Raw genomic sequence first — 15,075 nt, 5'->3', positions numbered from 1 at the left:
CTCATCCATCCCGTCAACATACACATCCTCTGTGCCACATACTTTACTAGATATTAGAGATAGAGAATGATGGAATCTTCTCTCTATCTGCCTCATTAGCTGCACTCACTGTTTCAATTCAAGTGTCAGTGAAACCTTCTTGATCTTTCTTCATAAGCTTTCATAGCATGATACAGCTCAGTATTGGGGAAGTCTGCTTCTGCAGCCTCTAAACTGAGAACTAGAACATGGCCTTGGAAGCCCCACTCAACCTTGCCAATGGCTGGGCCCATCCTGTCCTAGGCTTGGGGTCCCTGTGTTTGTGAGCACTCAGGGTCTCAGAATCTTCTGCTTTTCAAGTAGGGCTCAGCAGTACCAAGTTCCCTCCCTGCCCCTCAGGCCTGATCTGGTAGCCCAGATGTGATCATGGGACTTCCCCCACCCCGTTCCTGAGTCCCACCCTTTGCCTCACCCCCCCTTTTTTTTTTTTTAAGAAAACTTTCAAAATTGATTATTTATTTCAGTGACGTACAGTTGCTTTACAACATACTAGTTTCAGGTGTATAATACAGTCAATATTTTTTATAGATTATACTCCAGTAAAAACTATTACACAATAATGGCTGTATCTCCTTGTGCTGTACACGTCGCTTGTTTTACGCACAGCAGTCTGTGCCTCTCAGTCCTCTGCCCCGTCTTTCCCCTCCCCCTTCCCTCGCCCTGTTAGTGAGTCTGTTTCTGTTTTGTGACGTACATTCGTTCATTTTTTAAATTCACGGATAAGTGATAGCATCGAGCATTTGGCTTTGACTTCTCTCAGGAAGCATAATGCCCTCCAGGTCCACGTATGTTGCTGCAAATGCAATTATTTCATTCTTTTCTGTGGCTGGGTAGTATTCCATCGTCTGTCTGTGCTGCACCTTCTTTATCCATTCATCTGTTGACAGACCCTTAGGTTGCTTCCACGTCTTGACAATTGTAAATGATGCTGCTGTGAACATTGGGGTGCCTGTATCTTTTCGAATTAGCGTTTTTCATTTGCTTTGGATATGTATCCAGCAGTGGACGTAGTTCTCTTTTTTAGGCTTTTGTGCCTCATGCTCTCTTCTAAGAAAGGGGTCCCTGCTCAGCCCAGCACTCACGAGTTGAGTCGGGTAGTTGGACTGGACGCTGCCTGAAGACTGGGCGAAGTTGTGGCCAGGCTGTCCCGGGACACTGCCCGCCCTGGATGGGGCTCCTCTGGGTCTGTGACTCAGCCCTGCGGACACAGGGGTCTGGTCCTCTCGGGCTGGCCTCAGAGCGGCTTCACTCACATGGCTGGGCACACACTAGGTCTCAGTTCTTCCCAGTGAAGCAGGGAGGCGTACCTTCCCCAGGGGGCTGTTGGGAGGACTAAATGAGATTCTGCATGTCGGTGCTCAGCACAGAGCCTGTAAACTCTCAGTAGACTCTGGTGCTGAACTCATTATTATTATTAACATGATCACTTCTATTTATATAGTAAATCACAGGGTCCTACTGTGTAGCACAGAGAACTATATTCAACGTAATTATAGTTGTAACCCCCTGTAATGGGAAAGGAAATCTGGAAAAAAATATATGCAGATGAATAACTGAATTGCTTTGCTATATACTTGAAACATTGTAAATCAACTATACTTTAGTAAAACAAAAAAAATCAAAAAACCCACCAACATCACTCTCCCAGTCATAACTTTTTATTCCCAGCTACGTATGTGGCCCTACAGTTTTTAATGTCTGGCCGGCTGTGTGTCCTTCTTAATAGTTGGCAAGCATCAAGCATTTATAAATCAGTCATACCAGTTTTCATCTGTACCTGTTTGAGATTACACCCTGTTTTGTTTTGTTTTGTTTCTGAAAATTAAAAAAAAAAAGGAAAAAACCCCAAACCTCTGTTTGCTAGAAACTTATAGCAACCTGACCCCTGGGTGACGCGGCATCTGGCAATCAGGGCTGTATTCTGTTGAACCTTTGAGACCCCGTCTACAGGGCTCAGTAAACAGTAAGCACTCAGTACATGCTGATGCCTTAATGACAGGGGCTTGAAGACAGAAGAGAAGCCCCTTCTCCCTCACCTTCCATTCTGTACCGCAGACTTACTAATGCTCTGTGTTGCGGCGGTATTTCCACCCACTTCTGTTCCGTTCTACTGGCCCCCAGTATGATCTGGGCCTTGGGCTGGGGAATGGGCTATCCTGCCTCCAAATGAGGGCCCAGCCCCCATGGGGAGTGCTGACCCATTTCCTCTCCTTCAGCTGCACATAGCTGGAGCCAACGGATACCTGCGGGCAGCTGAGCTCCTCCTGGACCATGGTGTACGCGTGGATGTGAAGGACTGGGATGGCTGGGAGCCCCTGCACGCGGCCGCCTTCTGGGGACAGGTAGTTGTCACCCACAGGGCTGTGAGAGGCCAGCTTATGGCCAACCTGCTGACCTTTGGGCTAGGAGTCGGTTCAAAAGAACACCAGACCCACTTAGGGTGTTGACTACAGCTATCGTGTAGGATGTGAAAAGACCTACGGAGTTTGCAAAAAGGATTGTCAAGTTGTGTCCTAATAAGATGACAATCCAATTTGCCAAATTAGAAAATTTCCCACATTTCTGTCTTGAGTTTTTCCACTTGTTTCCCAGGTAGAAATCTCTGTAGCTTTCGCCATTCCTTTTTAAACGCTTGACAGCTCTGGAGTTATAGCTGACTCCTTCTGTCCCTCGGTATGGCTGAGTCATGCTGGAGGAGGTGTCAAGCCCATTGCATTTGCCGGAGTTCCCGGCTTTAGCGGGCAGAGCTTTGAACTCTCACTGTCTCCAACTCTAGGCTTTCTGAGCTATGAGCAGGGGGGAACCCGGGCTTCTTCCTGTGTTTCAGATGCAGATGGCAGAGCTGTTGGTGTCCCACGGGGCCAGTCTCAGCGCTAGGACGTCCATGGATGAGATGCCAATTGGTAAGTCCAGAAGGACCACACCTGCATTCATTGATTTTTTGATGAGTGGAGGATAAATGGTTGAATATATGGTTGGATAGATGGTAGATGGATAGTTTGGTGAATAAATTAATGGGTGGTAGATTAATGGATGGATAAGTGGGTGACTGTGTGGATGAATGAGGGTGGGTGGGCAGAGGATGTACCTGTGGATGACTGGTTCAGTGAGTGGGTAGACAGATGAACTAAAGGATGAGAGGGATTGAGTGGGTGGGGATATATGGTTTCAGGCTCTTTTCATGATGTCTTGCTTGGGCTCTATGGGGTACCTTCTGGTTTCTCTTGATGTATTTTCTATCAGTGGAGAACTGATGACTCCTCTTGGAAGCGATCAAAGGTGTATGAATCCTACAGTCATACTGTGAATTGGGACTGTGCATGGGACCTGGGGTTTCCGCTTCTTACACTCCTCTAAGGATTGGGTTGTAGCCCAGGAAATAAGTCCGGCACCGCTTTCTCCCCTCCACCCACACCCCAGAAGATGTGAATTTTCAGTGGGTCTGGGGGGCCCTCGGGGATCACCAGCCCCTCCTCTGCCCCCCACCATGGACTCCTCCACCCTTTCAGACCTGTGTGAAGAGGAGGAGTTCAAAGTCCTGCTGTTGGAGCTGAAACACAAGCACGACGTGATCATGAAGTCGCAGCTGAGGCATAAGTCATCTTTAAGCAGGAGGACGTCCAGCGCGGGCAGCCGAGGGTGAGTTGGGGGCGGGACAGCCAGGGGCGCCCAAGGATGCTCCTGCCCATGGAGCCTGGAAGCAGCCTCCCAGCAACCCCCTCTCCCCTTAGGAAGGTGGTACGTCGAGCCAGCCTGTCCGACAGGACCAACCTGTACAGGAAGGAGTATGAGGGAGAGGCTATACTCTGGCAGCAGCGGAGTGCATCCGAAGATCAGCGGAACTCCACCTACAACGGGGACATCAGGGAGACCAGGACAGACCAAGAGAATAAGGACCCGGTGAGAGCTTGCCTCCCACCCAGCCCCAGTGACCACTGCCGTGGGAGGGGAACAGATGGAACCCCAGCCTGGAGTTGCTTCTTTATCTCAGAGCCTTCGGAGGGAGGTCAGCTGGCCTTGCCTTTTAACCAGCTGGATCCTGTCTGATGGGGGTGCCTACTGTGGTTATTGAAGCGAGTGTAGGATGTGTTCACGTCAGAGCTGGGTGATTGGCACACAGTAGGGCCTCAGAACTGCCAGGGAGTGAGTGATCACCATGTGCCTGCTTGAGCTCCAGCAGAAGAGAGATTTTGTTCTGGCTTCCTGGAGAAGAAGGTTCAGTAGGGCCGCCACTCTGGGAGAGAAGGGTGTTAAAACTCTTTTAGGGGAAACCTAACAAGATGTTGAGAATTGTATTGAGATATCGGGTTGGAAGAAAATTTTTGAAAAGTATAGGGGCTGGCAGAATGTCTTAAGAAGCTGGCTCTAGGAGTAGATAATGGTCTGGGCATTAAACCGCTTTCCTAAGAAGATGCTGTATTGTTTTCTGAGAACCGTTGTAATGAATTACTGCAAACTAGGTGGCTTGACGGAGAAGGCAATGGCAAGCCACTCCAGTACTCTTGCCTAGAAAATCCCATGGATGGAGCAGCCTGGTAGGCTGCAGTCCGTGGGGTCGCTAAGGGTCGGACACGATTGAGCGACTTCACTTTCACTTTTCACTTTCACACATTGGAGAAGGAAATGGCAACCCACTCCAGTGTTCTTGCTTGGAGAATCCCAGGGACGGGGAAGCCTGGTGGGCTTCCATCTATGGGGTCACACAGAGTCGGACACGACTGAAGTGACTTAGCAACAGCAGCAGCAGGTGGCTTGAAGCGAGAGAAATGTCTTTTCTCCCAGTTCTGGAAGCCAGAAGTGCAAAAATCAAGGTGTCTACAGGCTTGGTTCCTTCTGCATATCGGAAGGGGACTCTGTTCCATGCCTGTCTCCTAGCTTCTGACATCTCGGGCATTCCTTTGCTTTTTGCTAGCGTGCCTCCAATCTCTGCCTCTGTCTCCACGTGGTCTTCATTGTGTATGGGTCTGTGTCTCTGTTTTCTCTTAGAAAGACACCAGTCATTAGAATAGGGCTCACCCTCATCCAGTGTGACCTCATCTTAATGTAACTGATTACACGAGTGAAGACCCTACTTCCAAATAGGGTCACACTCAGAGATGTGGGGTGGATGTGAGTTTCGGGGGGACACACTATTTGACTCAGTACCAATGCATTCAGGTCCATGCCTGGCTGCAGTCTTGCTGAGCAGAGTATGCAAGTTTGGGGCCAGAGCAGAACTCCTGGGCACAAGAAGGAAGGGGCTGACCGTACCAGCAGTGGTGTACCTTTGTGGTTCTACCATCACACAAAGAGCAGCTGAAAACATTTCTAGCCAGTTGTGCTTGGAGGGATGCAAAATGTCTCAGTGGGACCCTGCTTCCCTGCGTGAACAAGGAGGTCACGTGAGGGCTTGTCTTGCTGGCAGGAGGAAGGCATCTGCTCTAAAGAATCTCCATTGTGAGAGGAGTTTGGGGGAGAATAGATCCACGTATATGTACAGCTGAGTTCCTTTGCTTCCCACCTGAAACTAACACAATATTGTTAATAAGCTATACTCCAATATAAAATAAAAAGTTAAAAACAAAAAGAGGGACTTCCCTGGTGGTCCAAGGGCTAAGACTCTTTGCTCCCAATGGAAGGGACCTGGGTTTGATCCCTGATCAGGGGATAAACCACAACTACAGACCCAGCGCAGCCAAATAAATGTTAAAAAGAAAACAGATTTGATTCAAAGTGTTTTTTTAAAAAGAGAGAATCCCCACTGAAACACTGATTGGGATGGAGCCCGCACACTCGGAGCTTGTGTTCTGCTTCTGCCCACCTAAGCTTGGGGGTTAGGAAAGAAAAGAGTTGTAAATTGAAATCAAATCACATTTCAGATGCTTCTCCAATATGCTTTAATTATCTTTTCTTTGTGATTGAGGTGTAACTTGTATAACCTACAGAAATCTTAAACGAATTTTTCAATGACCTCTTACCAGTGTGTACCTTCAGGTGAAAGTGTATGCATTTCTGTCATCCCAGAAATCTCCTATGTTCCCTTTTCCAGGCAGCCCTTCTACCCCAAAGATACGACTGTGTGCTTAGTCACTTCAGTTGTGTTCAACTCTTTGGGACCCCATGGACTGTACAGCCCTCCAGGCTCCTCTGTCCCTGGGGATTCTTCAGGCAAGCATACTGGAGGGGTTTTCCATGCCCGCCTCCAGGGGATCTTCCCAACACAAGTTTTGAACCCAGGTCTCCACATTGCAGGCAGATTCTTTACTGTCTGAGTCACCAGGGAAGCCCAGCCCATCCTGGTGCTCTGTGATAATCTAGAGGGGAGGGATGGGGTGGGGGTGGCAGGGAGGTTCAAGGGGGCGGGGGTATATGCATATTTTTGGCTGATTCATGTTGATGTTTGGCAGAAACCAACGCAACATGGTAAAGCAATTATCCTCCAATTAAAAGAGAAATGCAGGTTCTCAGGCCTCACACGAGATGGACTGAATCATAAACCCTGGGGCTGGGACCCAGCACTCTGTGTTTTAACTGGAAATGGCAACCCACTCCAGCACTCTCGTCTGGAAAGTCCCATGGACAGAGGAGCCTGGTAGGCTATAGTCCATGGGGTTGCAAAGAGTTGGACACGACTTCACTTTCACCAGAGGATTCAGATGCACGCAAGAATTTGAGAACCACTGATCTAAGGGTGTGTTTTCTCAGCCTGACTCCCAAGTCAGATTTCTGACAGGACTCTGCACTGATAGCCCCCAGGGCTGGCTGTGGTACCCACTTCTGGCAGAGCTGACTCCCTGATAGCAGGCACAGCTGTGATAAGAACCCTGCCTCTTCAACCAGTGGTTCACGATCTGAATTGTACAAGAAAATCTCCTTGGGGAGGTGTTTTGTTTTTGTTTTTAAAAAACCTGATGTCCGGACTGTAATCTCAGTTGATTAAATCAGTCTCCAGGCTTCGAACTCAGGCATTGTATTTGTTTATTTATTTATTTAGTAACAAAGAGGCTTTATTTTTTTTGACTAGTTTTAGGTTTACAGAAAAACAAGTGGGGGGACTTCCCTGGTGGTCCAGTGTTTTAGACTCTGTGCTTCCACTGCTGGGGGCAGGGACTGGGGAACTAAGATCCCACATGTTGTCGTGTGGCCAAAAAAAAAAAGAAGTTTTTTGTGTGTCTTTTGACCTTGTTTACAGTGATTTTTGGTCTGCTTTATATTTTTGTTACTGTCAAACGTATCCACCTTTTCCTTAGAGTTTCTAGCAGCTCCTTTTACAGCTCTTGTTACCCAGGGATTGCTGGGTGTAAAAGATCTCTGAGTAAGAACCTCTCTCATTTAGAGCAGAGATATCCCAGGAGAATAGGGAGAAGATTCTCAGTGACCAAAAAGCCCAACTAAGATTGACTTACAGACACAAAAAGAACGCACTGGCTTGGGTAACTGGAAAGTCTGGGCCAGCTGGATCCGGGGCTCAGAACATATCATCAGGGGGCTTCCCTGGCAGTCCAGAGGTTCAGACTTCACCTTCCAATGCAGGGGGTGCGGGTTCAATCCTTGCTCAGGGAGATAAGATCCCACGTGCCTCGAGGCCAAAAATCTAAAACATAGCAACAGAAGCAATGTTGTAATAAATGCAGTAGAGACTTTTAAAATGGTCCACATCAAAAAATCTTCAAAAAAAAAGAACAGACCACAAGGGTGCATTGTCTCTGTTGTCTTTCTCTTCCTTAATGTTGGCTTCTCTGCCAAGCAGATCTTTTGACGCGCTGTCTCCCCAGTTTATGATTCTCACCCCTGCAGTTCCTACAGAAACAGAGCTGCTCTTCCCCAATTCTTCTAGCAGTAAGTCCCAGGGTTGAGTTTCATAGAACCAATTTCTGAACCCATTCCTGAACCAATTCCAATAGTGAGTTTATTGATTGGCCAGGGCCTTGGGGTCATGGTTTATCTCCCGGAGCAAAGATGGGAGTCAGTCGGGTCTATCAAAACCCATGATTGGTGAGATTCCCCAAAGGAAAACGGAGGTCTTATTACCCAGGTAGGGAAAATGGAAGAGGACAGGTTCAAGCAATCCTGCCCTCAGTAGAGGCGCAAGTAGGGGTGGGGTTCAGATCCCCAACCCAGTTGATGATGTTGTCCTTCTCACCCTCAGAACCCCAGGCTGGAGAAGCCCGTGCTGCTCTCCGAGTTTCCCACCAAGATCCCACGCAGCGACATGGACGTGCCTGTTGAGAACGGCCTCCGGGCTCCGGTCAGCACTTACCAGTATGCGCTGTCCAACGGGGACGTCTGGAAAGTGCACGAGGTGCCTGACTACAGCATGGCCTATGGCAACCCTGGCGTGGCCGATGCCACCCCGTCCTGGAGTGGCTACAAGGAACAGAGCCCCCAGACGCTTCTGGAGCTGAAGAGGCAGCGGGCTGCGGCCAAGCTGCTCAGCCACCCCTTCCTGAGCACCCACCTGGGCAGCGGCATGTCCAGGACGGGTGAGGGCAGCAGCGAAGGCAAGGCCCCCTTGATCGGAGGCAGAACTTCTCCGTACAGTAGCAACGGGACCTCGGTGTATTACACGGTCACCAGTGGAGACCCCCCACTCTTGAAGTTCAAGGCCCCCATAGAGGAGATGGAGGAGAAGGTCCATGGCTGCTGCCGCATCTCCTAGTCTCTGGGGGATGGAGGAGAGAGATGCGTGGGGAGGGGGACCCTGGAATCCAGGTCAGCCCAGCAGCCCTGGCTGGGGGGGGGCGGGGCAGCTGGGGCAGGAAGAGGGAGATGGGCTCTGCATTCCAGAGGAACTCAGAACCCACCTCTCAGCCAGCTGCCCATAGCATCACCACTTCCCATGGTTCTGCTTCTTGCCGCATTGTCTGCCATCAAAAAACAAGGCCCATCGTGGCTTCCTGTCTCATCCTGCTGTCAGATATTGGGAGGGCGAGCTGGGATTCCAGTTCTGTTGTTGGTCAAGGCTTCTCTGGACCAGTACTCACACGTCACATATCAACACACACACACACACTCTCTCACACTCAGTCAACATGTGTAGGGATGACACAGCTGGGCTCATGGGAAGCAGGTGGGACTGAGAATTTGTGAGCTCTTCCTAAGAGGACTGAGGTAAAGATTCAGAGTTTTGTCACCACTGCCAACGTGGCTTTAGTAGGGAAGGGGGCCTGCTAACCTGAGACCCGTCATCTTGCCTGGAGTCCTAAGACGACTTGGTATTGTCATCTCCATTTTGTGGGAGCAGGAGGTCTTCTCTGTGTTCAGAGGGAGCTATGGTAAAGAATCTGCCTGCAGTGCAGGAGATGGGGGTTTGATGCCTGGGTCCAAAAGATCCCCCGGAGAAGGAAATGGCAACCCACTCCAGCATTCTTGCCTGGAGAATTCCTTGGACAGAGGAGCCTGGTGGGCTGCAGTTCATGGGGTCGCAAAAAGTCAGACACAACTGAGAGAACAACACTTTCACTTTGATGCACTCACAGTGGGTGGATGAGATGGGTGCCCATGCCCAGAGCCAGCTGTGTGTGCACCCAGGGGCCAAGGTAGAACACCAGGTATTCTGCTCCTGGAATAACCCAAATCTGTTTTGCTCTTGGATGGAAGCATCAAAGTGTGGCGAGGAGAGGGAACAAAGGTAGCATTTTCAAAAGTGTGTTGGATAAAATAATTCTTTTAGACTGTAAAACCCCAGGTTGGGGAGGGGGGTCGCTGAATTAGCTTTCTTTCACAGACAGAATCGTGATCACTAGGTTTTACTGACTGGTATTGAAAAAAGGTGAAGCTAAGGGAGAAGCTTCAGTTGGAAGGGCTTTTCCACGGAGAGAGGTGAGTTCATGTTTTTAATTTCTGCAGACATCTCTGTTCATCATGACAGAGCCTAGCGCCCTCGCTGAGCTTTGTGACTGGTCAGATGGTTTCCGTCAGGCCTGTCTCACCACCTCCTCCTCAGACTGAGCCATCAGAGTGAGCAGTGGGGGGCTGCTGCGGCCCCTGCCGCTCCCAGAGTGAATGTTCAAGACTCCCGGCCCAGCTTTGCTTTTTTAGGAATGCCTGGTGACATGGGTTTGCCAGTTGGCTCTTGTGAGCTCCTATCTGGCCCAGGGGCTGCTATCCTGCTCTGGCCCGAGCCTGCAAATCTTGAGGTGCCCATCTGTGGTCCAGCATTGTGCACTGCATTTAAGTGGTGGTGCTGGAGTTGGGTCTTGTGCCAGCTTTACATTTTCATGGCCCCCAATCTTTCAGATGCTGGGGAGGGAAGACTACGAGGAACAGGATGTCTCCCTCCTCTCCACTGCGTCCTCTCATGAGCCCTTTGAAATTGTTGCCCACGAGTTGGACGCTGTCCACGGGCTTGGCCAAAACCTACTGGTGTAACTAACTAGCTGCAGGTCTGTTTCCTGCTCCGTGCGCCTTTTACTTGTCCTAAAACTACCTCTTTAGAGCTCTGAAGGGTCCCCTGAGGTCCAGTTTCGGAAATTTTGGGGACAAATCTGGGTTCCCTTTAACCCTTTTCTTCCTGAACCAATGAGAAATTCTTCCTGCGAGACATCTGGCCCAGAGGTTGGGGCTGGTAGGGGCCCCTCATGCCACAGCGCTAGTAAGGGGGTCTGCTGTTTGTCCCAGTCCTCCACTGTGGCCCCCAGGGCTCCTGCAGCCCAGAGGCAGAGCTGGATCCCAAGGGCTCTGGCTGATGCTTCACCAGGTGCAGGGCAGCTGGGCCGCAGAGCAGGGGCTTCAGGAGTCGCTTCGCCCCTGGTGGCTCCTGGATGCAGGGAGAGTCACAGCATCAGACCACTACCACCCCAGTTTCAGGGCGGATCCAGTGTAGGGTGGAAAGTCAGGTCAGGTGACTGCAGACAGGTGTGTGTGACGCCTGCCACATCTCTTAGGGTCTGGGGCTGGTTCTCTTATCATCTCATCCTATGACTGGGTCGGGGCAGGGATGATCCAAAACACACATACCTTTAGGCTTTGTAAACAGTGTTCAGATGAGACTGACACTGGAATTCCTCTTGAGCTGTGAGCTAGGAGGTCCCGAGGGAAGCCACACGCTCCTAGGAGAGAGCTGTGCAGGTTTTCGGATCTGTTTGCTCAGAGGCCAGAGACTGAAGGCATTTATTGCCTCCTCCAAGTCCTTCTGGCTATTTCGTCTTCCTCCCTTGCTTCCTGCTCCTGGGCCGCTGTCTCCCACCCAGAAGGCTGGGAATCCCAGCTGATTGCCTGACAGGAGCCAACGGCAGGCTCTTGGGCGTTAGCTCATGTTTTCAGTCAGGGATAAACCATTCCCATCAAGTCCCAGGGGAACTTTCCCTGCGATCTCCTCGGTGTCGAGGGACAAGCTGGGGCCAAGGTCATTGAGTCATTCACTCTGTAGTTTATTGAGTAGCTGAGGCTCACTAGCACTGTGTTGGGCTCTGGGGATAAAGGAGGAACAAGGTAGAGTGAGGACACTGCTCTTTACAGTTCTCATCCTTGGAGAACCACGAGTACCAGCAACCCCCATTTGATTCAGAGACAGAAAAGCTGTGTCCTGGTCCATCAACCCTTTGCTTTTCTGCTCTTGAGAATCCCTAGACTGTGGATTCCTTTAGTTTGGAGGTTGCTGACATGGCCACCCTTGGATAACATTTGCCACTAAATGGTGGAGATGCTGGGTCTTGGGTTCCAGGCAGATGCCATCTGAAGTCTATCTGGAACTTTCAAGGATAGCCGCCTTCCAGCCAGCATCTTTTGGGCACTGTCTAACAGCAGTTTGAAGTCAGTGTCTGGAAGAACAAGGAGCCTGGAATTTGCTGCCAAATGCACCTGAGGTTCTTCAGCTCATTGTCTCGCTCATTTATTACCTAATCCTCCTGCCCCACCAATGGATAGTGGGAGGAAAAGGAGCTTCTCCTTTAGCATAGAAGCCTTTCCTCATAAGTCTGCCTCTGTTCCTGGCAGATATGGAGCAAGAAGCACAGAGAAAGCTGGCAAGATCGAGCAGATGCCCAGCTCCTGGTTAGACCCAGGTCTGGTGGCAGTTCCTGGCAGGTTAAAGGAGGCTATTTCTAAAGCATGTGCCACATAGTTCCATGTGAGCTCCAGCCCTTGCTCCCACTCTGAAAATTGGTGACTCCTACCAGAGACTGAGCTGCTGGCTAGTAGCTCTAGGAAGTTGAATGAACCCTAAGCCTAGGTCTTCTGAAGACTTCAGGATGTAATTCTCCATCAGAATATGCAGCATTGATGAAACTGCTCTGTACTGTTTGATCAATCTCAGCAGGCTTAGAAAAGTTAACAAGGATGTGTCCCCTGACCTACCCACCAGTTGGCTGGCCTTGTCATAATGTGAGACCCATTTTGGTTATTGGTGTCAGATACCTTTTGATCTGGAGCTCTCTCTCCCACTTGCTTTTCCAGAGCAGAATACTGGGATGCTTTCCAGAAGCGTGCTTCTTACAGGATGCCTAGGACTCTATTTAACTCTTGCTATTGTGATCTAGGGACAGCCTCCCCTCCCCCAGGGTACCTAAGAGCCAAGGGTCATATGGCCAGTGGGTGACTGCATTAGTGACTGCCTTCACTAGAAGCACTCCTCAAGAGTCTCTTATTGGTCAGTTGGTCAGAGGGCCTGCTTCCCATGGGCACTGTGAGTGCCAAGGTGCGGGGCCTGGCTCTGCGCACCCAGGAAAAGTCTGCAGATCCCCAGCTCTCCCCGCAATAATTCATCAGACCAGAAGCCACTGATGTACAGAGAATACTTAAGAAAAATGTATTTTATGTGAAAAAAAAAGTAAAATCTCTGTATACTGTATCAGCAGCTTTGTGTAAAAATGGCAATCAAGAGAGTCTAATATATTTAAAACCTTTTTTAAAAAAAAAATCCTCACAGATCTTTGATATTGTATTGAAGTAACTTCCAGGTAAGCTCCTTGCCACACGTGGCAGTGGTGGGCCATTCGAGACTGTGGCTCAACCGCATCCCAAAGGGGCATGCCCCTGGAGTCGCTTCCAGTTGCCAAGGCCTGTGACAGAATTCGCTGTTAAAGAGTTTTTAATTAAGATGAATTAAATTCCTTTTAATAACACCTGCTCGGTGTGGCTGTGGTCATTGCTATGAGCATGCTTGAACTGTAAGGATTTGAATTCAAAAAGAGGTGATGCCTGGGATAGACGGCAGGGGAGGCTTCCCCGTCCCTGCCCCCACCACAGAGGCCTGTCCTGGTTGGCGCCTGAATCACAGGGAGGCCTGAGGGTTCAGCCATGGAGCAGGTATCGTTCTAGACTGCAAGAAGGTGAAACAGGATGAAATCAAGAAAATAAGAGTGGTTGAAAATGACTTTCAGGGACTTCCTTGGTGGTCCAGTGTTGAGAATCTGCTTTTCAATCCAGGGGATGCGGGTTTGATCCCTGGTCAGGGAACTAAGATCCCACATGCCTCAGGGCAACTAAGCCCATGCTGCGTGTGCAACAAGAGAAGCCCCTGCACCACAACTCGAGAAAGCCTGTGCGCCGCAACAGAGACCCAACACAGCAAAAATAAAGGACCTTCATCCTATCAAATGCTGCTTTTGAAATTAACATGGAGCCCTGCGATAGCTCCTATAACATTCTCTCCCCGCACTTTGTCTGATGACATACCCTTTTCTGTTCTCTTGACCCGTCCTTCTCTTCTCTCCACTCCATCCCTGTCCTCCTCATATAGTTGACAGTGGGGAAGTCAGATACTGCTTCACATTTTTACAACAACTCAGCAGGTAAGATGTAAGGCCGTGGTTATCCTCACTTCTGACCTCAGGCAATGGAGAGAGTGATAGGCTCTAGGGTTACACAGCCCCAGACAGTGGTCCTTGCTTTCATCACATACAGAATTTTGTGGGTATCTTGGAAAAGGATGAAAAAGCGTGCTCTCTTGGACCCTTCTGGATGCTGGCTGCCAGGACAGGGACACACAGAAGTTCCCACACTTGGGTTTGAAAAACTTCACAAACAGGCTGGTTGGGGAAGAGAGAGGATGAACAGAGATATTTGTGTACCAGTGGACATTCATTGATTTGAAAAGTCTATTTTTAAATGCTAGTGGTAACCTCTCATATTTATGAAGACTTTACAGTTGTACATATGTCTTCTCACACAAAGGGAATGAGGCATGAAAATTAGCTATTAGATTTAGCACTGGAGGGAGGATATGGGGAGGAGGGAGGTGGGAGGGGGGTTCAAGAAGGGGAACACATGTACACCCGGGGCGGATTCATGTCAATGTATGGCAAAACCAACCAATATATTATTGTAAAGTAATTACCCTCCAATAAAAAAAAAGGGAAAAATAAAATTAGCAAAACTGCAAAAGAAAAGATTTAGCATTGTGGAGCTCATGATGATCTTTTAATTAATTAATTAATTTGGCTGCATTAGGTCAAAGTTGTGTCTAGCAGGATCTTTCCTTAGTGGTACACAGATTCTCTAGTTGTAGTGGCATGTGGCAACTTAGTTCCCCAACCAGGGATTGAAGGTGGATTCATAACCACTGGACCACCAGGGAAGTCCCTCATGACGAGCATGACAAGAGGTTTTGGTTGAGCAGTGAGGAATGAGTCTGATTGGACAGGATTCAAGACAGAATGGGAGGAAGACTGGAGATGGCAAGTACAGACAACCCGTTAGAGGCTTTATGCTATAAAAGTGAGAGAGAGAGATGGGGAGGAAGCTCTAGAGGGATGTAGGGTCAAGAGAGGGTTGTTTGAAGGACAAAAAATATTTCAGCATATTTGTGTGCTGATAGGAGAAGGAAATGGCAACCCACTCCAGTGTTCTTGCCTGGAGAATCCCAGGGACGGGGGAGCCTGGTGGGCTGCTGTCTATGGGGTCGCACAGAGTCAGACATGACTGAAGCGACTTAGCAATAGCAGCAGCAGGAATGAAACAGTAAAGTGGGGAGACTGATCATCCAGGAACGAGGACAGAACTGCTAGAGACAAAAGTTTAATAGTAGAGGGATTGGAGATTACTGTCCAAATGGAGGGTATCAGAGACAAGCTCAGGGGCAGTTCATCCATAGTAACACAAGGCCCAGTATGTGGG

The 15,075-nt window shown here is 49.3% G+C and overlaps 1 protein-coding gene across 2 annotated transcripts in view; it reads left to right on the top strand.

Annotated features, from left to right (window-relative positions):
- The window catches only part of PPP1R16B (protein phosphatase 1 regulatory subunit 16B), a 110,091-nt gene extending 97,009 nt beyond the window's left edge, over positions 1–13,082 (top strand). For both annotated transcript variants that reach the window (XM_055437311.2, XM_055437305.2), the window contains exons 7-11: positions 2,256–2,381; positions 2,867–2,942; positions 3,549–3,678; positions 3,771–3,939; positions 8,168–13,082. In XM_055437311.2, the coding sequence (XP_055293286.1) occupies positions 2,256–2,381; positions 2,867–2,942; positions 3,549–3,678; positions 3,771–3,939; positions 8,168–8,677 (1,011 nt within the window). In that variant the 3' untranslated portion in view covers positions 8,678–13,082. The remainder of the gene's footprint in view (positions 1–2,255; positions 2,382–2,866; positions 2,943–3,548; positions 3,679–3,770; positions 3,940–8,167) is intronic.
- Positions 13,083–15,075: the final 1,993 nt, after the last annotated feature.

This window comes from Moschus berezovskii, chromosome 15 (genome assembly GCF_049115385.1).
Source record: "Moschus berezovskii isolate FMDL1 chromosome 15, NW_MosBer_1.0, whole genome shotgun sequence".
NCBI lineage: Eukaryota > Metazoa > Chordata > Mammalia > Artiodactyla > Moschidae > Moschus > Moschus berezovskii.
Note: the sequence above shows the minus strand (reverse complement) of the source record. Positions and strands in the feature narration are given on the sequence as shown.